This window comes from Crocodylus siamensis, chromosome 3, assembly GCF_052110815.1.
Source record: "Crocodylus siamensis isolate JL-2025a chromosome 3, ASM5211081v1, whole genome shotgun sequence".
NCBI lineage: Eukaryota > Metazoa > Chordata > Crocodylia > Crocodylidae > Crocodylus > Crocodylus siamensis.
In genome coordinates this window covers 190,786,587-190,809,847 of record NC_143397.1, presented here as the reverse complement: position 1 = coordinate 190,809,847, position 23,261 = coordinate 190,786,587, and the positions used below count along the sequence as shown (strand labels likewise).

The following is a 23,261-nucleotide window of genomic DNA, read 5'->3' as shown; positions in this document are numbered from 1 at the left end:
GCTATATCATTCATTCTTTATCCCCTATTCAAAACTGTCTGGGCATCCATGATTTTTTGGTTAAGAGATGTGAGAGGAAACATCTCCAACCATTCTATCATCCATGAATTTATCCAGTCCCTCCTTGACCTGCCTGTGCTATCTGCTTCCCCCAGCTCCTCTGGCAATGAATTATATGCATTTTCTATGTGTTACATAAAAAATAATGTTCTGTTAGTTTTAAACCTGACACCTACTAATTTCAGCAGGTGCCTCTTAGTTCAAGTAGTCTGGTACTTGGTAAAAAACAGTTCCCTGTTCACTTGGTCCACGCCCTTCATGATTTTTTCTACATCATATTCTCACTACCCCCCCACACACACACACCCACACCCACATACATTCACCACTCCAGCCCTGTCCTTTCCAAACTGAAGAGTACTAGCCTTTTTAGTTTCTCCTGGTATGACAACTGTTCCAGGCCCCTGATCATTTGACTGCCCTTCTCTTTATCTTTTCTAATTATACAATATCCTTTTTGAGATGAGAGGAACTGGCCAGCAGGTGCTTCAGAAAAAAAAAAGGATTCAGTCTCTCAGAGCTCAGAGCATTCTGGGATACTCAACTTGGCTGGAATAGCTGTGGGAAGTGGCCACAAGGTAATGGAACAGGAACAAAATTAGACATAACTCTATGCTGAATAATAAGTGCTTTGAACCAGCGCAGCCAGTCCAGAGGTTAGGAGCTCCAAAAGCCACCTAAATGTATCAGGTAACAAGGCCCCTAGTTACATAGGCTTCAGGGCAGAAACCTTACAGCTGGAGCTTGTAGGTAGCCAGTGGCACATCAAAATACAGCACAGGGCAGGATAGGGCAGGGGACTGGGCACTAGGAGAACACCCCATGCCTCTTTCTATCTTCCCAAGCCTTTAGCCTTTTTCCCACTCTCCAGCTAGGCCTACAGGAGCCCAAACAGTGGCTGGACTGCAGAGCCCCCATCCAGAGCTCTGTAGGGGGCAGCAGGCAGGGAACAGGTGCAGCATGGGCTGAGGCAGCCACAAGCTGCCAGGTGGGTGCCATGGGAGCTGCATCTGGGGCAGATAAGGCAGGCTAAGATGCTCACAGCTGCTGGCAAGAGGGATGGGGCAGTCCAGGAGAGGGGCTGTCTGGTGTGACTTATGTGGTGCAGATAAAATTCAGAGTGTGGTGGGACAGGGCAGCTAGAGGAAGCCAGGGCATAGGCAGCCCTGCAGGACTTCACTTCCATGCAGGGGTGAGAGGAAAGAGAAAATCCCTTGAACATGGTCCAACCTTTGGCTTCTGCCATTTGAGCAGCCAGGACACATGAGACTCAACCTCCTCCATCCCTACAGAAGGTCTCAGGCCTATTCTTGTCTCTTGCCCTTTTCTGCTACTGGTGACTCCTCTTCTGGCAATGGCCTGTCTTAGGCTGCAATGTTTGTGTGATAATCAGTCATAATTTTACTATTCTATGCAGGCATAACCAGCCTGGGCATCATTTAATTCGGTGGAGGCCAAACTTTTTGGCAAGTGTGCCCCAAACTAGCCTTCCACCATCCCTGAATGCCACCCTGACCCCCCACACTTTGGAGGGTCAGGGTGCACTGCTTTCTACTCTCTACCTTATCTGCTGCTGCACTGCCTGTTCCCTCCCCAATATACCAAATACCATGCATACAGTCTGCTCCTCCCACTTGTGTCACATTTGCTGCAGGTTGGACACCTCGTATATAATTGCTAGTTTACATACGATGAATGGGTGCAGGAAAATGTGTAATTTTAGGCACACCAGGATACAGAACTCAAAAAACAGGATTACAACAGACACTTAGTCAGTATCCCTATCATTAGTTTACTGGTTAGTCTCTAAAGGCATCCTTATGCATGCTCCAGGGCTGGGTGGGCACTTTAATTACAGTGACTCTTGGGAACTTCTCATGTATTCAGCGTCCTGTACTTCAAAATGGTGGTGGGGGCCCTTTAACTAAAGTTCATTCCACAAGCTTTAGTTAAAGCGCTCCTGCCATCATTTTGAAGTTCAGGGACACTGAATACACAAGACACAGAGGCTTCTGGAACTCAGTGAGCATGATCCAGCAGACTCAATTAATTGAATCTGCATTGACGTGTGTAGTTACAGCATGTCAGATGAAGTGTCCCACATTTCTACAGGCACCCTGCCCTGCCTTCTGCCTCTCTTCAGTTTAGCAATTAACCACTTCTTACTAGTCTACTGCTGCAAGCTTCTAATATCCCATGCAAGGTAGGTTAAAGCTTGTTTCTCTAAATGACTGACAGGAAAAATAGAAAAATTGAAGAATGAAGCAATTGTCCATCTGATCAGAGGGAGAATTATGACATGTCTAGTTCTTTCTATTTATTTCCATAAGTTTCCTTGTCTGATCACACAAGATATCAAAATAATTCACAAATAATTTGTAGCCATGAGAGCTTATTTGTAAAAAATGTTATTCTAGTTTTAAGGCATCATTGCAAAAGCAAACATTGAAGAAAGACGAATGTCTGGGCCGCTTGATTTTCTGGAGGGTTCAGTAATATTTTTGTTTTTCATTAGAAAATAATCTCTCGTTAACAGGTACAGGAACAATCATGTCCTGCATAAACACCATACTGGAGACAATGCAGTTCCTGGTATTGTTTATCTATTCCTACTTTGAGGCTTTTGTTATGATATTTTTTCCTACTCATAAAAATGTTGCTGGTGAAATAGTGCTAATTACAGGAGCTGCAAATGGGATTGGAAGGGAGATTGCCATACATTTTGCTCCCCTTGGAGTCAAGCTGGTTCTCTGGGACATTGATGAAGAAGGAAACAAAGAGACAATTCGACTGGCCAAAATAAATGGAGCCAAAGAAGTGTATGCCTACAGATGTGACTGCAGTAATAGGAAAGAAGTCTACAAAACGGCTGATCTGGTAGGATATTATTTGCTGCTCCTTGCTTTTGTTCCCAGTATTGGAGTATATTAGATAAGATAACCTTTTGCTCAAGCAGACTGACATCACAGATCTGTTTTGATAGAAATACATGTGAAATCCTGTTTGAAATGGCTTTCGTATCTAGATACCATTTGAAATGGCTTTCCTGTCTAGATACCATTTGAAATGGTTTAAGTGCTGTCCCTCATTATGCATTCAGGCAACTGTGTTTTTTTTAACCAGTTTTAAAACTCTATATTAATGTGTAATCTATAGTTATTTTGAAAGCATTATGTTGTCCAACTACATGCATGTAAAAGTCTCTTCTTTTGGAAGATACACTGAAACTCAAATACGGTTAGGAGAAACTTAGTGTTACATTATCAGACTGTGCTGCAATATCTTTCCAGTTGTTCTGGGGGCCATTATAGAATGCTGACTGTCTTAAGTTATTCAGCAAAGCAATTATGCAGTGGTGTAGATAGGAAGAATAGCAGAAGTAATTTTTTTCCTTGGTCAAACACTCTGGTTCTGGGGAAACAGTGGGCAGAGGGGAGTATCTCTTTCCACCTGCCACTTCTCAAAGCTAGAACTTACTCAGAAAGACATTATTTTATTTTCCCTTTTTGTATTTAAATCTTATATAGCTATAAATGCCAGGTGGTCTTCAATAATATAGTCACTGTATGTGGGAGTGTCTAACATCATTTAGTAGAGATCATATAGGAATACTGACTAATAAACATGCAATATGGAGATAAAATTATATGCTACTACATTGTTTTATGTAAGCCTTTTCACCAGGCCAGGTTCTAGCTTCACCAGGCTCCCTGCTCGCCGCTTTTCCCTGTTGCCCTGCTTCCCCACCCAATGACCCAGCACAAAAGGGAGTGGAGGAGCTGTGCAAAAAAAACCCTTACCGCATCTCCCCCTACCCCACTGCCCTGGCGATGCACCTCCTAAGCATGGGGCTGTAGTGAGGGCAGCGGTGTGGGGCTGCACCCCGCAAAACAGCAGCAGGCACTGAAAGTACATCACCAAGGTGGGGAAAAATCCTCACATGGCTGTGCTGTCCTCAGCTGTGCTGGGTCGCGCCTGCTGGCTCTGGAGGCCCTGGGGGAGAGAAGTAGCATGGGAGCTTGAGCCCTCAGCCTGCGCCTGCCCTGGGTACACATCTTGTGGGGTGGGTCTCACCTGCCTCCTGGGAGTGCATACGGCAGCAGGGAACCAGCCCTCTCCCTCCCCCAGATGAGCCACCCACAGCCCCATCCTGCTCCCAGCTAGGGCCATGCAGCCATGCATTGTGATCCCGGGCCCCATGCCCCACCCATATGGGCAGCAGCCTCAGTCTGCACCTGCCCTGGGTACAGATTTGGGAGGTACAAGTCCCACCTGCCCCCCGGGAGCCCACATGACAGTGGGAAACCAGCCCTTTCCCTCCCCCAGACAAGCCACCCATGGCCCCATTCTGCTCTGTGTTAGGGCCCTGGAGCCACGCATTGTGGCCCCGGTCCCCGGCCCCTGGGCCCCATGCCCCAATCCAAACCTGGCTGGGCAGCAGCCTCCCAGGTACAGATTGGGGGGGGCACAGGTCCCCCCTGACGCCTGGCAGCGCACACAACAGTAAGGAGCCACCCTGCCTGAGCCCACAGCAGGGAGAAAGTGGGGGCTGTGAACCTGGGTCCATAGCCCAGCAGCTGGGGGCCCCCTATAGCAGGACCAGGGAAGCAGGGGCTGTAGGTAGGGGGCAAGGGGAACCAGCAAGGTGGCGGCTCTGGATGGGGAGTGAAGGGCACCAGCAGGGCTGGGAGGGATGTGGAGGACCTTTAATTTAATCATGGATTTTGCTGGCTTTAGCAGAGAATTTATGATTTTTTTTTATTAGGGAAAATCAGGATCCCTGGTAATCACTTGTGTTTGCAGTAAATATATTTTCAGAAGAGAACGGCTTAAGAGAAAAATCTCCCAGTGAATGAAACAAATTGAGCCCTTTGTCTGCAGCAGTTTTTTCTGTTCAGTGGCTGTTTTGCTGTGTTACCAGAACTCAAAAAGAGGTAAAAGAGCTCATTTTCCCCAGAGCAGCAGAAGCTCTGCCTCCACCATCTAGTGGTGGATCATAGTTATAGCTGTGCTGCTATTTAGTGCTATGGGAAATGGATTGTGCAGAGGAGGAAATCAATTAGGTTATGGGGAAACTGTTTTAAAGGATTATAACAAGGTATATTTAGTTATTTAGGTTGTTTAACACCAGTGGGACCAGTCAGTGTGCTGGAATTATCCACCTAATTTTTAGTTGCAAATTTTATCCAAATTGTTAGTTTTGTTATCAACTCTTGTTATTATATTTTTTATTTATTTTCTGTTATTTAAATTGGTTGTATATTATAAAGAGTAATGCATTCATTGGGTTCAGAGTGACTTCCTGGATGGTGAGGGTGAGGGACACAGATCTCCACAGGACACCTTAGTGTCTGCCTAAGGGGTTCCCAGAGCTATTAGCACCCTGAGGACCCAAACTCCAGCACACCACCCAGCCTTAGTGTACCAGCAGAGGGTTACATATATATTTTCAGCTCACTTAGCTTCTTGGTGGTCCTGGAAATTACAAACATGTGAGAAGTCAGAGTAATCTTCTCAGAGTGAAAAGTGTTCTGGGCAGAGACTTTTGTTTTCTGTGTTCGGATAGGACATAGCTACTGCCACAGTTATAGTCAATGCAACACTTCACATGATGCATAGATGAAATCCCATTTTTTGTAAGCAGAGAGACCGTGTGTTGCATAAAATCATAGTTTCCTTTTTTTTCTTCTTCCTGTAGGTTAGACGAGAAGTTGGCGATGTTACTATCCTAGTCAATGATGCAGGTATTTTAAATGGAAAGTACTTCATTGATACTCCAGACCCGGACATTGAAAGAACAATGGATGTGAACATTATGGCTCATTTTTGGGTAATATATCCTCTCCTATGTACAGTTATATAAGTGCCCTAAAAAGCAGTGGTTCAGAAGTGAGCAAAAATAACTTGAAGACAAATAATGAGTCCTTCAAGCCACTTAAAAGGTGTTAATGAGCAGTCAGTCCAGAGGTGAAAAGCTCCAGAAACCACCTAAAATTACCATGTACCAAGGCCTTCAAAACCCAGGACAATCCAGCCCAAGATAATCTTGATGTCTAGTTTTATTCAGTGTCAGCATGTCACATAGAATCCCTGTAGTCAGCAAAAGCAAACATTATTAAAAGTAAGTCTGCTTTTCTTTGTATATACAGGCCACAGTATCCTGTATCATGAAAGCAACACAATCTAAAACCACAATAAGCCAAGCTTTGAAATGAGAACTTCTTATGGTATGACTTTAATGTAATGGCTTCTGTGCCACCCGCCTGCACCAGTCAATATGGTCCCTTGGACCATATGCAGGGGGTCGGGCTCGATGATCTATTGAGGTCCCTTCCGACCCTAGCATCTATGAATCTATGAATCTATGAATCTATCTATGTGAACCCTTTGACCATCTGCTGAATGTTGTCTTAAAAGCAGAGAAGGAAGGGCAAAGGAGTAGACACAGCAGCAAAGCTGTTCAGTTCATGTAGCAGAGAAAAGGCTCTGTTGAAAAGGCTCTTAACTTTTGAGGGACAAAACAGAACACTGAATTATCCAAGCTTTGTTCTGGGATTCCAGCAAGAAGAAATACAATTTTCTCTGGGGCTTCACTGCAACAGATATGGAGGATATGTGGGCAGTAGCAGTAATGCCAAATCCTGGAAGGTTAAGGCCTGTAGAAGGAGATTCGATGCTAGCAAATGTCCACAGGAGGAGAAGCAGGGTTGATTGCCTGTGTTCAAACAGTAGATCTTGTACTCTGCCGCCATGCAGATAAATCCTGTCCTTTGATGGCCTCTGCTGGAAATCAGTCTGCTCTAATCTTGTTGCTCTAAGGAACTGGAGGTTTCTGTTTGCTGGAAAACAGGAAAATGACACACAGTGGTGACGCGTGGGGGTGCACCCCCTGAGAGCACTGGTGCACCCCCTCACAGTAGCATTCCCCACTTAGGCAGAGGGCGGGAGGCAGGTGGGAGCGCTGGTGCCCCCCCTAAGAGCGTTGGCCAGGGAATGGGTGCACCAGGAGAAGTGTCACTAGCACTTCTGGGTGCATCCCTGCCCCTTCTGGGCATGCCACAGGCACTTCCGGGCAGTGTTCCCTCTTAGCCAGCTTAGCCTCTTAAGGTGTCCAAGTGCACAAATAAATTATCTCAGGATGATTTGTCTGATAAATTGACATGCAGTTCCCTTAGTAATTACAATGTTACCAAAGAAATCTAGGATGAGACCTTGTTTAGGGGATTTCTGTTTTATCTTGATGTTCTTGATCCTTTTAATTTATTTTGGTCTCCTTGTCACTCTCCTGTTTTTAAATTACAGGCTACTGTTACAGGTTACTTTAAAATATTTTAAATCTGTGGAATGTTATCCCATCATAAAGGTAGAACAGCTTCAAAAAAGTCACAGATTAAGTCTTAATGCTGCTTCAGACCTGCTCAGCTGTGACTTGCCACTAGCAGGCTGGTGAACACAGGCATGGGCAGGAGCCAGGACTCTATTACTTCTCTGGGCTAGGGACAGAAGTTACACATAAATCAGTTTAAGGGATCAAACTGGTTTAAACCTGTAACTGAACAGAAGTTCAGCAGCTGCTGTCATGGTGTCCCAGGCAGCACAAGCTTCTTCCTGGTGGGGAGGCTGCATTGTGGGCAGGAGCAGGGTAGGCAGAGCTGCCGCAGCCTATGCAGGGCAAGCAGAAGCAGAGGAGGAGCTGGAAAGGATGACTATGGGGGGCATGCGGCTGGCAGCAGCCCTAGAATGGGCTTGGGGGGGCTATAGCCACCCCAAAATTCACCTTAGCTCCTGTAGCCACCTGCCTTGAACTCAGTTCATCAGGGCAACAAAAAAATGCAGTCAGACACAAGCACACAGGTTAACAGAGTGCATCAGAGTCAGGCTGGACTATTCAGCATTGACAGGCTGACACCCTCATGTGCCTTGAACTCAGTGCATCCCTTATTTCAGCAGGACAATAATAAATGCAGTTAGATACACATACACACATGCTAACAAAGTATGTCCAAGCAGGCTGGGTCCAATCAGCACTTTCAGCTGATACCCTCATGCACCTCAAAATTCAGCACATCCCAATCTCTTGTCACAATGGTCCTAGTAGTAACCCCCTTGATGAGCAGATGCCACTGTAGCTTTGGACATTACAGGGATCTTTGGCTTAGGTAAAAGAAGCATTGCTGCAGAGCAAATGGGGAGATCAAGGGAAAGGAAGAGTAAGTGATGTTCAAAGACAGAGTATAGCAACCAGCCTGACCATAAAAGTTATTTATTGCCAAGTATATGAACTTTTGATGATACCAGTAGTAATAGCCATACAAGAGAGACAAATAAAACAGTTACAGTATTACATAGTTTCAGTTAGGTATTTGGGGAAGCCTAACTCAAGTCTGATTAAAAGTCAGGTTTAGAAAGCTGTGACTGGAGCAAGAGAGCAAAAGTCAGGTTCCTGGAGTCAGAGAGAGAGGGAGAAAGAGAGAGAGAGAGAGAGTTGGGATCTCACCACTCAGTGAAGCTTGAACCACTTGAGGTCCCCAGGTGTTTGTTGGAGCTGGCAGACAGGCAGAGTCCTCAGCACAACCAGTGGAAAGATTCCAGGCAGAAAAGGAGTGGAACTGGTGCAGCTTTTGGATCCAAGCACCAGGACAGAAACTTGAGCTTGGGTAGGGGTTCAAGGGAGAACACTAGGTTTGTTTATGTTTAAACAATGGCTCATGTGTTGGATAATAGGAACTGATCACTCCTGGCTATGGGTGGCGTTACAGGGACAATACAGGGATTCCAGGTACCCCTGTACAACTTCTACAAGTTGACTGGTACCCCGTTTGAAAAACTAATGTGCATATTACAATTCTTACGTCTTTGCTTGGGTGATAAGCAGGAGGAGTCAGGGGCAGGGGCAAGGGAACAGCAAAACACAGAAGAACCTGAGCAGCCAAACAGGGAAGAACCTGATCCACCAAGCTCACAATACAGACAGGCAGATTCAGTGTTTTGGATATCAACAGAGGGATCATTACTAGAATTGGTCTGATAAATGCTGAGTTGGGTGCGTGCAGACCTGGGTTGATTAGCATTTGGAGCAGGGATCCCCCATCATGCCCCCAGAATTCAGTGTGGTCCTTGCCTTGGAATCTCTGTTCTCCATCCTGAATGCTAACGAAAGTGCATTCCTGTCTTATCTCCCATTTAAATGAGTTGTCATCCAGTTCCATCTCTGATTCAGATGAGACAAGGGGAGTTGCTTCATTCTTATCAACCTTGTCTGGAGGGCTTTAGGTGTGTCTCCCACTGCATCTTCATTATCCTTTGTAAGTCCTTCCTCTAATCATTCTCATTCAGGCAGAGATGGAGAGGGGCTGAGTCCTTTGTGAGTCAGACAAGCTGCGTACTGTGCCAGGGTTCCTCAAGAACACAAAGCTGAGAGGTAACACGAGTTTATCCACACAGTTGGTGTAGCATAAGCAGAAATAGGGCGGACCTCTACCCAAGGGCCTTAGTATGCCTCTTCTAGATACATGGTGTTGCTGCACTTAAGCAATGGTGGCTCCGCACTGAGTATGGGGAAGCATGCTTCCCCCACCTTCATGGGTAAACTCAGTGTAGAGCTGGGGGGTAGAGGAGTAAAGGTTTGGAGGGTAGAAATGTGTAGAGGAGCTGGGAGCTATGCATTCTGGGTTACTGAAGGACCGCAGATTAAGCCTTTCATTTCCTAGGAGTTGACTAACAACACCCTGGAATGACCTGGGTAAGATGCATCAAAGATAACCCTCACTGTAATTGGCTTATCTTTAAAACATTTAGAGGGTACTTAGGACAGGATAACACCCTTAAACAGGGAAATACTCCCTTTAAAGTGTCTTGATGAAGTGGCTTAAATGTAACCTGTAACACCACCATCATTCTGTCTTCTTATTGTATGTATGTTGCCCAAAGCCCTTGTTAAAAAAGGTGGCATGTAAATCTCATGGCTGTCCAATTTCTAAGTATCCAGAGGCCCCACTCCACATGCCCATCATGCCTCACCATGGTCCCCAGGAGCTACAATCCCTTCCCACCACGTTACCATGAATCTGAGTGTGCCCTACTGCTGTTCCATGCACCCCTTGCCTCAGCACCCCAAGGTTCCCTCTGCACTGTGAACCCCGCTCACTGCTGCCTCCCATGCCTCCTTCCTGCACCATCCACCCACGTATCCTGCTTCCCAGTCATGAGGTCTCCCTCTACATGACTTCATAAAGCCACCACTGCCTATGGGCTCCTGCAGCATTGAAGGCTGTATCACACTCTTTTGCACTGCATGGCTGGGATGAGGCTAGAGCAAGAAGGGGAAGCCAGAGTCTGGAGTCCCCAGCTGCTGCTGCTGCAGCCGAACCAGTGGGAGGAGCAGCAGCCAGCTGGGAGCCCTGGGCTGCAATTTAACCTCTTTGAGGCCACATGTGACTGTTGGGCTCCCAGTTGAACAGCCATGATCTATCCGGTAAGTTGCATGCAGTTCTCTCAGTCAATCATTTCAGCGTTGGCAAAGAAATCCAAGAAATATAATTTGGGAATTTATTTTCTCTTGATGTTCTAGTTCCTTTTAAGTTGTTTTGGTCCCCCATCACTCTCTTATTAAGTTATCCTGTTTCCTTATTGTACACCACCCTGAGCCTTTGTTGAGAAGGGTGGCATATAAATCAATTACTCAGTCAATCAATAAATGTGAAGAAAATACAGAAATGCATTAATGAAACTACAAAAGTTATACCATTGAGCATCAGTAAATGGAAGAGATAAGAGTACTTCCTGTGCTTAAAAAGAATCCCTCCAAAGAGCTCTGGTGAGTCTAGGGTAAGGATGATTCTTTTTCCCCAAATGCTCACGTACCTTAAAAATCATTGCTGATTAATCATAAATCAAAGATGGGGATTTTGGAGGAAAATTCAACCATAAAACCAATTGTTGAATTACATGCTTTCTTATATGTCTATCTACAATGGTGATATATGCTGTGCTTCGTAGACTTGCAAAGCCTTCCTTCCAGCCATGATTGCCCGTAATCACGGACACTTGGTTAGCATTTCAAGTGCAGCTGGACTTGCTGGTATCAATAAAATGTCAGGTTAGTGCTTTATATGTCTATTTATAAATGGGGTCCAAATATACACTGTTTAATCATTTCACTTTTGACTTCTCAAACTTTCCTAAGTCTTCTCTGTGATACAGATATTCAGTAAGCTTATTTAAACGCCATAGATATTTGTGAAGAGTATGAGCAGAAAGAAGAGCGCCATGGTGGAAAAAGATAAACAAGCCCAATATGTTTCATGATTTTCAGCAATCCACACACTCCCCTACATGGTTGCTATTTCAATTATTAATATATTCCACATAGCATATTTATTCAACACTTCAGATTTAGACACATTATGTTCTTTCAAGGGCTGTAAACTCAAGTAAAAATATATTGCGAGTATATTATTGTTTTATGAGGTAAAGGAAATTCTCTATTTTTGTCTGGGGAGAAAAGAGCAGAAGTGAAGAGAGTCAGGGAGGTAAGATATTACATGAAAAAGTGGACAGATGCAGAGGGTGAATGAAGACATAACCCAAGCACCGAGTACATGGTGGTGATGGGAAACAGTAGCATTAAGATTAGAAGCATGAAAACGAGGATCTGATGAGGTAGAGTAGGGATGAAAAGTAGTTGGTGGTGTTAATGCATGTGCACTAAAAAGGTGTGTTGAAAAGAGATGCTTTTTTATTAAATCAGTGATTCTCAACTGGGATCCTTTGAAGGATTCTCCAGGTGGAAGGAGATAAGCCCAGGAGATAAGAGGGTGTGAGAAGATAAACACAGGCTCAGGTTCTTCTGTGTTTGGCTGCTCCCCCGGCCCTGCCCCTTCTGCCCAGCACCCAAGCAAAGAGCTAAGCATTGTAATATGTAAATTAGTTTTTCAAATGGGGTGCCAGTCAACGTAGTTGGATAAGCTAGGTTAGGATAATTACAGGTGGAGGGCAGATCAAACTAATCAATGGGAAGTATCCAAGATGTGATGCTGGTCTGAAAAGGACTGATATCATGATTTAGTGAAAAAAAATTTGAGAAACTGAGAGACAGGCTAGTGAGGAAAACGAGATTCTAATGGTGATATCACATTTTAATGAAACTGGGCAATAAGAGGGACATTGGAGTTGTCAGCTGATGGAAGAGCATAACTTGGGAGATGGGTGTGACAAAACCCTGGGGTGTCAGGGTCCTCCTAGAAATGCACCCTAGGTTTGTGTAAACATATGGCCCCCGCCCTGCTGCATGCATATGCCCAGGTTATTAATTTGTCCAGGAACTTCAATTTACCACTGTCACTTTGGTAAAATAACAGAAAAAAAGAATTTATTCCAAGGAAGAAGGACTTTATAAAAAAAGAAAAAAGTGACTAAATGCCTAGACAACAGATTATGGTAAAACAAAGCTAACAAAATTCTTACCCTACTTTCAGACTACTACCTGGCCCTCATAAAAATAGCTGGGGTCAACCACATCTCTGTAACAGATCAACTGAGGACCTCCATTCCTCCTTTCCTCCTAAAGACCCCCATCTCTCCAGCCATTTCCTAATGGTCACTGCCTCCAGAACATCCACACAATTTCCCACCCCACCTACTTTCACGTGTTTCTGCCTATAGTTCCATGACAAGGGGTAGGGGGGGAAGAGAAAAAAATCAGGTAGAAAAGAAATTCTAGGTTAAGTGGGAGATACAACTGGGCCACAAGAGGAGATGTCTGAAAAGTTTGTGAATGCATATGGAATAAAGGTAAGTTTGGGCATCTTTCACAAAAAGGTCATACTGGGGGTATCTAGGTTTCTATGAGTGAATGAAGTGAAGACTGACCCTGAGGGGCACCAAAGGTTTTCAGCACTGCTCTTGAGCATACCTCAATTGTCCTAATTTAGTTTTCAGATGTACTAAAAAAAATTGTTTTGTAATGTTTGAACTACAAGCCAGGCTGTTTGACTTTTATGTAGATGAGCACTTCCTCCTACTTCCTATTGAATTCACTTCAGTAAATGCCGACCAGCATTAATAAAGAATGCACTGCCAAACCCTGTGAAATTCATCCCCAAATAGCTAAAAGGTAGCACAGTCCTTCACATTACATTTGGTAAACAACACTTGGCACGTGGTGATGGATATGTTTTTAAATGTTGTTTCGTTCCTCACTTTAACAGACTACGCTGCAAGCAAGTTTGCGATAGTTGGCTTTCTGGAGACAGTTGCTTTTGAATTGCAGGCTACAGGGAAGAAAGGCGTTAAAACCACCATTGTCTTCCTTAGTTATGCAAAAACTCAGTTAAGTGCTGGGATTAAAGTCATGTGAGTAAAAATTACTGCATTTTCTGTGATAACTATATGTATTCAATGATAATTTATTGTTCATAAGTGCACACAATCAAGTATGTCAAGTGTTCTCCAAAAGTTTCTCCAATCCAGACTAACCATTGTGTCACCCACCGTGACATCCTGCACCATTGCAGTTCTAATGCAGGCATGGCACTAGCAGAAGGCTCGGTTTAATCCACAGTGCTTTGACCCAGCCTCCTATGTTGTCCTTCCGAAGCAAGACCAATCAAAAAGACCGTGCCTTATATATTTGATTACAAGATAATTTTTTTTCTGCATTTAACAGGGAGAAAAAAACCCCTCACCTTGGAATCAAGCACGAGGCACTGGGGAGGGGGTGTGGAGGGACAAGTGCTGTAGCCCCAGCTCTGGCATCAGCTCTTGGGTTGAAACCAGAGCTATAGCTGCTGCCTACCAGCACACCCGCCACCCCTACACCCATTCTCTCTGTCTCTCAGCCTCAACTCCCACCTTTAACCTCAATCCCGCACCCCCTCCCCACAACTTACATTTGTCCCAGCACCAGCAGGCTCCTTCCCTGCTTCACCTGGGGCATGGCTTAAGGTCCTGGCCCAACAGAGATTGCAGTGAGGGGGAGGGCAGAGATGACAGAAAGGGAGGACCTGAGGCTGCAGGAAGGGCAGGTGATGGGAAGAGGCTGAGGTGGGGCTCAAGCAGAAAAGGGGTTCAAGGGTGGATAGGTGGCAGGAAGCAAGCTGTCTGCCCCACCCCACTACCTGCCCCCTCTGCCTCCCAAAGCTCCTGCTTTCCCGCTACCTCCACACAGCCTGCCCACTACTGTCTGACCCCTACTGCTCCCCCCACCACCTGTCCTCTTTTTGCCTTCCCTGCCACTAGCCCCAGCACTGCCCCCTACCACCTGCCCCTTTCTGCCTACCCCATCATCTGACCCCCACTGCCTGCCTCCCTGCTACTTCTTTTCTCACAACAGTAGTGGGAATGAATTTAAGACAACCGTCCAATAATTAGATTCTGTATGTGGAAAATAATATTCCATTTGTAAATTTTCCATGTATAGAATCTAATTATTGGGGGCCTTGTCTTTAAATTCTGGGTGGTCCTGGATTCAAGTAAATATGGTAATATAATTCCAACAGCAGTTCTAGGGGAGCATTTCATGAGTTTTTTGATCAGGCAAGCACTGAGTAGCTCAAACATTACAAGAACAAATTTGAGCCTGGCATTTTCTCATCAGTTCAAATATTAAAATGTTTTTATACAGGTTAAATTTTTAAAAAGATGTCTGTTTTAGGTAAGTTTTGTTTGTTTCTGTTTCTGTTTTGTCTTAATGCAAATATATCGAGGAAGAAATGTATAAAGTATTTAAAGAGATGAATATAAAAGCAGTATTTTTGTTAAAATAAATCATTCCCAAACCAATTAATTCTAACAGCTGCATAACCTGAATATTTCAGAAGGCCATGTTTATTACCTATGATGGATCCAAGATACATTGGCAGGAAGATTGTGGAAGCTACTAGAAAGAGAAGTTTTACCTGTTTCTGCCTTCATATTTGAGCCTTTTTTCTCTTAAAAAGTAAATATTGCTCTTGCTTTCTTGTACTTCTCCTCTTTGCCAAATATCCACTACTTAACATGCAAAGTAGTAAAATATTCTGCTGGTGTTATTAATTTTAAGACTAGCTGTTTCTAGAATTTCACAAGGAAATTTTGTTCTCATTTCTATTATTATTTTAATTGGTCTCAGTTAATCTCCACATGAACACACTTATTAGACTTTAAGGATTTCCATTAGTACATTTGTCATGATTGCCAATCACATTCAATGTAACATTTTCAACTGAAACTGCTGTGAAATTATTTGGGGAAACTGTGTATTTTGTATTTTATAGAGTTACCATTGAGGATTTCTGGTTAAGACTCAGCAGATTTGTGCACTTTGAGTGGAGATTAAAATTTATTTTTGTGTGCAGCATACAGCATATAGTTATCCTTTTGGACCCCAAATTTGGAGGCTTGCAGGTTGTTCCAATTAGGAGGACAAAAGATGATGGAGACAATCCTGTTAGCTTTACCTTGTTTGTTAACAATGAACCAAGTCATTTTTTCCCTGAGCCCAAGAGAGTCTGAAAAACAAGAGAGATCCCCTGACCCCAAGCCGCTTTCAGGCAGCTACCAAACCAAAGTCTTCTTCCTGGGCATCTGTGAGGTCCATAAAATGTGCTTGTCCAGACAGTGTCTGGAATTTATTTCTCTGTTTCTGGGGACTGTCTGCTGATTTTCTTCTTCGCGCCAACATCTACTCTGTTGTAAAACGGGTGAGGAAAAGCCACAACAGAAACTGCTTGTGACACGTGCATGCCTTGAGTTAGAAGTTTCTATCGTTTCTAAAGAAACAGTTAAGTCCTTTATAAATGTGTTTAAACAAGTTTCCCCACCAGTTTTACATTAATCTAGTATCCTCCCTAGACATCCAGCACACACTCTATTGGATGCAAAATGAGATTTCTGATAAATTAGTGTTGTAAATTAACCTGTTAATTCATTAAGTAATTTAATTTAATTGAACAGTGCATCTTTTAGGAATTTTAGTATAGAGTATTAAGATACCTCCCTATGAATATTCTCAGTAACTAAATACTATTTGACTCCTCACACTTCCGGTTTATTTAAAATTCACTGATACCATGGATTGGCTATGTTTGAAGTTTATTTTAGAATTAACAGCCACATTTTTAAAAAATATGTTTATTTTTTCTGAAGCAAGGCCTAAGAGTCATCTTAGGCAACATGTTCATGAACTGCACTGCTTCAGAATAGCTGTCCTGTCCTACTATAGTGAGCAGGACTGGATTTTACCCAACATTAAGGCTAAGAAGAGACATTCAGAATGCCCGTACCTGGTTTGATTCAGTCTTTGCAGGTTCGTCTAACCTCTATAGATTGAACCAAGAAGCAATTGAGTAAACATTCACTTTTTATGCCAGAAATGCTTGCAGTGACTCAGGCTCAAACCTCAGGAACCTAGAGTAAGCCCTTCCTTCCCTTTGGCAGTGGCTGCAAGGCTGGAGGGAAGCTGAGCTGAGAGTAGGGTGTAGCTAGGTCCCAGCAGGCCACTGAGTATGATTGCAGAGGGTTTTAAAGCCCCAGCCTGGCCTGCACAGTCCCCAGCTGGGGTAGACTGGAGGGGGAAAGAGGGTACAGCCCTTGCTAGTCCCCAAACGGTGAGGCGTGACCAGACACCGGCCCTGGGCAGCAACATGAGGCAAAGGGCAGGTAGGAAGGTGGATGAAATCCCACTCCACTCCCTGCCCCTGGCACAGACCCCAGCCGGAATCTACCTGGCTTTACCACTCGCTCGCTGTTCAAGCAGCAGGGGGCCTGGCCACACATGGGACTAAAGCAGGGGAGAAAGGAGGGGGATTAAACCCCCCTCCCTCCCCTCTCCCACCGCCACAGGACCCCAGCTGGTGCCTGCCTGGCTTTCCCCCTGCTCACTGCAAGGGGAAAGCCAGGCAGACCCTTCCTGGGGGCCCGTGCCAGTGGGAGAGGGGAGGGAGTGGGGTTTAATCCTCCTTCTTCCCCTGCTCCCACACTTCAAACCCAAGTTTGGCCACATCCCTCTCTGTTACAGGTTTAAGGCAGTTTCTAATCCCTTAAACTGGTTTCTGTGTAACTTCTGTCCCTAGCCCAGATGCCCAGTGTGGCTGTACTCAGGTAGGTAGCCATTTTGTAAGGGCTCCCACTCTTTTATAAAATCATCTTACAAGTCTTAAAAAAAAGGTTAATTTTATCTGGCATCATAAATGGCAGATATGAATTAACTATAATTGAGTGGCATCACTGAAGGGCAGAATGAAGGCTGTTTGGGTGTCTTAATTGTATAGTCCTATACAATGTTATATTTGGATTTCCTTGATGCTAATTTTCCTGGGTCTGTAGCAAATTACTAAATTTTAGTATTTTCCTATTTCACATTCATGTTACCTATTTTCAATTTTTAATTCTAAATTGATACATTTTTGTCTTGGGATTATAGTCATCATTACTATTTTAGAAAGGGAAAAAACAAAACTGCAGCATAGTCATTTAAAATTAAGATACCTAGAACTAGCTAGCCATGTCCCAGGTTTTTTCAGGTTCTCTAGGGAGAGGGAAAGAATGTATATGGGTGGACAAAAAGAAAAAGCAGCTAAACTACCTCATTCGAAAACTACCCCATTTGAAAATAATTAAATAATCATCACCAGAATTTTTTTTCATACTACCTCACACTATGCAACTTTGAAAAGGGTACTAGTAACCTAACTGGGCTGTAAACTAATTGCTTTTATTGCAAGGCCCAGTAAAAAGACATGGGCCTTTCAGTGTTTCTGGAGGGCAGGTGGAAATGAAGATCTAAAGTTCAGAGATCCTCAAAAGTAACATCTCAGTAGTTCCCTCTGTTATACCAAGAGTGTGCCCACATAAGCTTTTCTGCTGTCTCATTAATTAATCACATATTGCATTTATTGTTCAAAAGTGAGATTGTGTGTGAAGAGATTATTTAATTTATCAAGACTAACTAGAAATACTTTTTTGTCTTTTTTCCCCCTAGTTTTATACCTAAAAAAGTGCTGTTTCTCATCTTCGAATACCTTGGGATCTTTAATATCATGGATAATTATATAGGCTGGCGGAAGAAGGATGCGAATTAAACTAAAATGTTGCTTCTCAAATATCAACAGATCTGAATTTACACCCAATACTTAATGGAACTAACGGATTATTACTTTGTGCTTTTCAACGAGTTAGATACATTGCTTCTATCCTTGACTTGTTTCTTCCTAAATTGTCTAAGTTTATCTTCATTCTTCTTCATGCCAGAATTAGGTAAGAGCTTTCTCACCAATTAATGAATATGCATAGCTCCCATAAAATGAAATGAGGGTTTTCCTTCAAGGAAAGTCTACTTTCTATTTAGTTTCTCAAAAGGGTTGGTTTCTTTATCGTAAAGTTGTCCCTAACACAGCCCAATACATTCTGGGACTGTCTATGTGCTATACCAGAGGTCCTCAATCTTTTTGCACAAGGATCTGTGTGTAAACCTTGGTGGCCAGTCCTGACCCAGTGCCCCTCACTCCCGACCTGCTTCTCCACTCCCCCAGGCTCCAGCCCCACAGTGTGTGGGCCAGGGGGTGGGGGTGGAACTCTGCCAACCTGCAAGGGAAAACCCATGGTTCCCCCACTTTTCTCCTTTAAAGGAGAACCCATATCTAAAGTTTGTCCACAACGCTTTCATATATTCTTGCAACCCACTTTTGGGTCACGACCCGTGGGTTGAGAAACACTGTGCTATACTACCTTCCATCCAGCTATTACTGAAATCGAGGACATTATTGAAATAAGTACCAGATCATGTGATTTGGATGATTCTGGCTTTAAAGTTTAAAAATAGCCTCATCCACCTCTTCCTTGTGCCTTCAAAGTGTACAGTATATGCTCACTATAACATCACCCTTTGTTTTTCCTCTGTTACTTTAACGCATCGTTCTGTACCTCAGAGGAAGGCAACATCTATTACTCCCCTGTATTTTTCCTCCTACTTGTCTTTTCTGAACAAGGTATAGCCACCTATATCCATATTCCAGTCAGATGAGCTAACCCACCACATATCAGCAGTCTCCATCAGATGATAATTTTCTATCCATACTAAAATTTCCAGCACTGCCTCCCCATTTCATATACTTCTTTCATTACTACATAAGCATCTTAGATGAGCAGCTGATGGTCCTACCAATTTGTTCCTTAAAACCTTGTTAAGATTCTCTGTTTTACCAGCTCTTCCTAGGCTTTCATCTAGGTCATCTCTACTTATATTGCAATCCTAAGGGTGGTTCTCTGCCCCACCCCATCCTAAATGCCATTGAAGTATGTTGTCAGGGCATCGTAAGGAAACAATTTTTTTTCTGTTTTGTTTACTCTGTCATTCAGAAGTATTTGGCTTGGATTATTTTCTAGTGCTGTTTGGTTTCTCATTAAAGTTAAAATGAAATGATATATTACTTATTTTAGATGGCAATTCTGTTCCAGTTAAATAATTGTAACATAACACTTCTGAAATAAATTATACATGAGCATATTTCTACTGGTTGCAATATAATGAATCTGTTGCTAGCTAAAATTAATTTTAAGTTAATAGGTTGCTAATGCCTGGTTACAAATAATGCAACTTTTCTGTGGTGAAAAAAACAGTTAGTGACTATTCATCCTCTGCCTATAGGAAAATGTTAATCTACTAAGACTCTCTTTTTTCCCAAAGAAAATATATTCTTGTCCTCTTTCTGGTCTTTCTGACTCAACCCTATGCCTAGGGGAGAAAAATTAAACTTCCTGTTTTATGAAAGCTTTGTTTGTTCACTTCTAATTGATTTATTTTACTCTTGAATGACATACTGTTGTTGCTGGAAAAATAACCACCTTCAAAAGCATTAGAATATGGACAAATAAAATACAAGTTTCTATCATGCCATAGATTTCATAGACATTAGGGCTGGAAGGGACCTTGGCAGATTGAGTCCAGCCCCCTGCCCCAGTGTCAGAAAGTCAGCAGGGATCATAGGATCCCAGCAAGATAAACATCCAAGTGTCTCTTGAAGGTGTTCAAAGTAAGTCCTTGAACCACCTCCAGTGGCAGTCTGTTCCAGACCGGGGGGGCTCGGACAATAAAGAAGTTCTTCCTTATGTCCAGCCTGAAACGGTCTTGCAGTAGTTTATAACCGTTTGACCTCGTCATCCCTTGGGGCACTCTGGTGAACAAATGTTCTCCCAGAAACTGGTGGTCACCCCTGATAAACTTATAGGTGGTCATCAGATCACCCCTGAGCCTGCGCTTTTTCAGGCTAGAGAACCCCATAACTCTCAGCCTGTTGTCATAAGGTCTGTGTCACAGGGTGACAGCACAGTTTAGCCCTGAAGGGGAGAAGGGGAACCCTGGGAACCGAAACAAGGCTCGGGAAAGGAAGGGAGAAGGAAAGAAACCCCTGAACTCCTTACCTGCAGCCGACAACACGGGAGAACCAGAAGGAGCAGTGGGACCCACGCGGCTGATTATTCATGTCTTTTTCAAACTTCAGCCAGCTGCAATCAATGATGATCGGAGCTGGCATGGGGGGCATAAAGAGCACCCCAAGGGAAGGCAAAGGGAAGGAGAGCTGGAGACCGGCCAGGAGAGGTAACCAGCTTGGAGCCTCCCGTGGAGGCAAGGGAGAAGCCATCAGCCAGCCCCAAAGCTGGGACACATTCTCCTGCAGCAGGCAGGGGAACGCTCAGGGAGAGGATGGAGTGAATTTCCTCCAGGACAAGAGAGTCCAAATTTTGAGTTATAGCCCAGGAGGCTTATGGGCTGATCTTTCTTTTGTTTTTCAGGGTGGCCCACGGCTAGAGGGCCAAGGAAGAACCCTGAGTAAGGGTCCCCCCCCAGAGGGGTCTAGGATCAGGACAAGCCCAAGGATTCACCACCCGGCCATCTGGGCATCACAAGGCGAGGGTTGGCTCCGGGGATTGCCGGAAATCTCAGTGTGGTTGGGTATTAGGGCGAGGTGTAGGGGAGGGCAGAGCCTCACAGAAGATCGTCACCTCAAGAGTCCCGTGACCAGAGAAGCTTAAGTAGTCGACCCCCTCCACTGAAGATTCGAAAAAAGTCATGGCAGGCGAGACAGGGGCAGGGACTACATCTAAGGCAGATCCAGAAGGAAACAAAATCCAGGGATGAAGCGCCAGGCAAGACCATACGCCAGAGGCCAAACAGCGCGAGACTGTACGTTTGAGGCTTGCCGGCAACAGTCTGTTTTCCTGACCTCTGATCGTGGCTCTTCTCTGGACTCTCTCAAGCTTCTCCACATCCTTTTTGAATTGTGGGGACCAAAACTGGACGCAGTACTCCAGCTGAGGCCTCACCAAGGCTGAGTACGAGGGGAGAATGACGTCCCAGGATTTGCTTGAGAAGCATCTATAGATGCAAGCCAGTGTTTTGGTCACTTTACTAGTTGCAGCATTGCATTGCAGGCTCGTGTTCATCTTGTGGTCAATGATGACCCCCATGTCATTTTATATTTTAGTTTTATAAATTTAACAGTATTTAATAGTAGTGGGTCAAGTGTATGTATGACATGGCCCACAGGATTGGATGAATTTGAAACACCTGCTCCGTAGGAATTGGGAAGAATGGAAATAAAAATGAAAACATGTTATTATATATCAGTTTATATACATTGAGTGAAATCAAATTTAATTAAAACTTTCTTGTTTTTCTGGAAAAATAGGAATGACTTGCATTGAAGGACTATTCTTGACAACACTTATAGAAGGCTGTTTTAAACTTCAGAATTCAAATGGTGGAGTTGCTAGTATCATGCATAGAAAAGTGTTACTGTAACTGTACCTTGCAAGGTAATTTAAGAATAACCTTGACTATATGCATTTTAATAGTACTAGTGGTGTAAATGGAATTACTCAAACAATTAAGTTTACATGATTTATGTGACTTGCTGAACTGGAGCTCAAGTGCCTGCTTCAGATTTATGTATTCTCCTCTCTTCTTCCAGTGAGTAGGTGGGGACAGTGACGTGAGGCCTGCATTGGCGAGGTCAACCAGCACTTACATAGTTGAAGCCGCCAGGCAGGCCTTGGGTTCCTAGATAATGAGCCATGCTTTTGGATGGGGGACTTGCTGGGGTGGGATGGGCTTCACCTCTCTCCTAAATGCAAGCGTGTCTTCTCTTCCAGGTTGGCTGATGCATCTCGTATGGCGAGCTTTAAACTAGCCTCACCTGAGCAACACAGGTGACAAATGCAAGGAGTGCCGAGGTAAGAAACAGGGGTCCAGACAGTGTCCCAAATCGGGGGGGGGGGGGGGTGGCACACGCAGCTATGCAAGACCTTAAATGCCTTAAATGCCTATATACCAATGCTCATAGTATGGGGGACAAACAGGAGGAACTCGTCCTCAGAATAGCCAGTTCAAACCCAGACATAATAGGGCTTACAGAAACGTGGTGGGATTCATCCCACAACTGGGCAGTTAGCATTAGAGGCTATAGGCTTTACAGGTGGGATAAAGAAGGAAGGAAAGGTGGGGGTGTGGCGCTTTATGTCAAGGAGCAATACACATCCTTTGCCAGCAGAATGGGATCAGAGGAGGGGCAAGCTGAAGTGCTCTGGGTCATGGGGATGCATACAAGGGGGCCATGGGGAGAGGGATTTAACAGTGGGGGTCTACTACAGACCCCCCAGCCAAGGGGAGGAGCTGGACCAGGAATTTTCGGGCCAGCTTGCAGAGACACTTAAGGCAAGGGATGTAGTTGTTATGGGTGATTTAAATTACCTGGACATCTGCTGGGAGGAACAGTCAGCCAGGTTAGACTGTTCCAGGAGGTTCCTGGCTGAGATACAGGACCTCCACTTAATTCAGGAGGTTCACAGACCCACCAGAGGAAATGCCCTGTCAGACCTGGTCCTGGCCACAGGCCATGACCTGGTAAGGGACCTCCAGGTTCTTGACCACCTGGGTGATAGCGATCATCGCTTGCTGGAATTCACCATCCAGCGCAAGGTGTTTCATAGTTTCATAGTTTGTAGGGTCGGAAGGGACCTGAGCAGATCATCTAGTCCAACCCCCTGCCATGGCAGGAAAGAATACTGGGGTCAAATGACCCCAGCAAGATGTTCATCTAACCTCCTCTTAAACACCCTCAGGGTAGGAGCCTGCACCACTTCTCTTGGAAGCTGGTTCCAGACCCTAGCCGCCCTGACTGTGAAGTAGCGCCTCCTGATATCTAACCTAAATCTACCCTCTACCA

The 23,261-nt window shown here is 44.3% G+C and overlaps 1 protein-coding gene across 1 annotated transcript; it reads left to right on the top strand.

The window, feature by feature from the left end:
* Positions 1-2,610: 2,610 nt before the first annotated feature.
* On the top strand, positions 2,611-20,639 carry LOC149869265 (epidermal retinol dehydrogenase 2-like). Its single transcript, XM_090037697.1, is given in 7 exon segments — positions 2,611-2,937; positions 5,759-5,890; positions 11,059-11,158; positions 13,269-13,413; positions 14,877-14,938; positions 14,941-14,998; positions 20,354-20,639. Coding segments are annotated over 7 exon segments (1,110 nt in total).
* Positions 20,640-23,261: the final 2,622 nt, after the last annotated feature.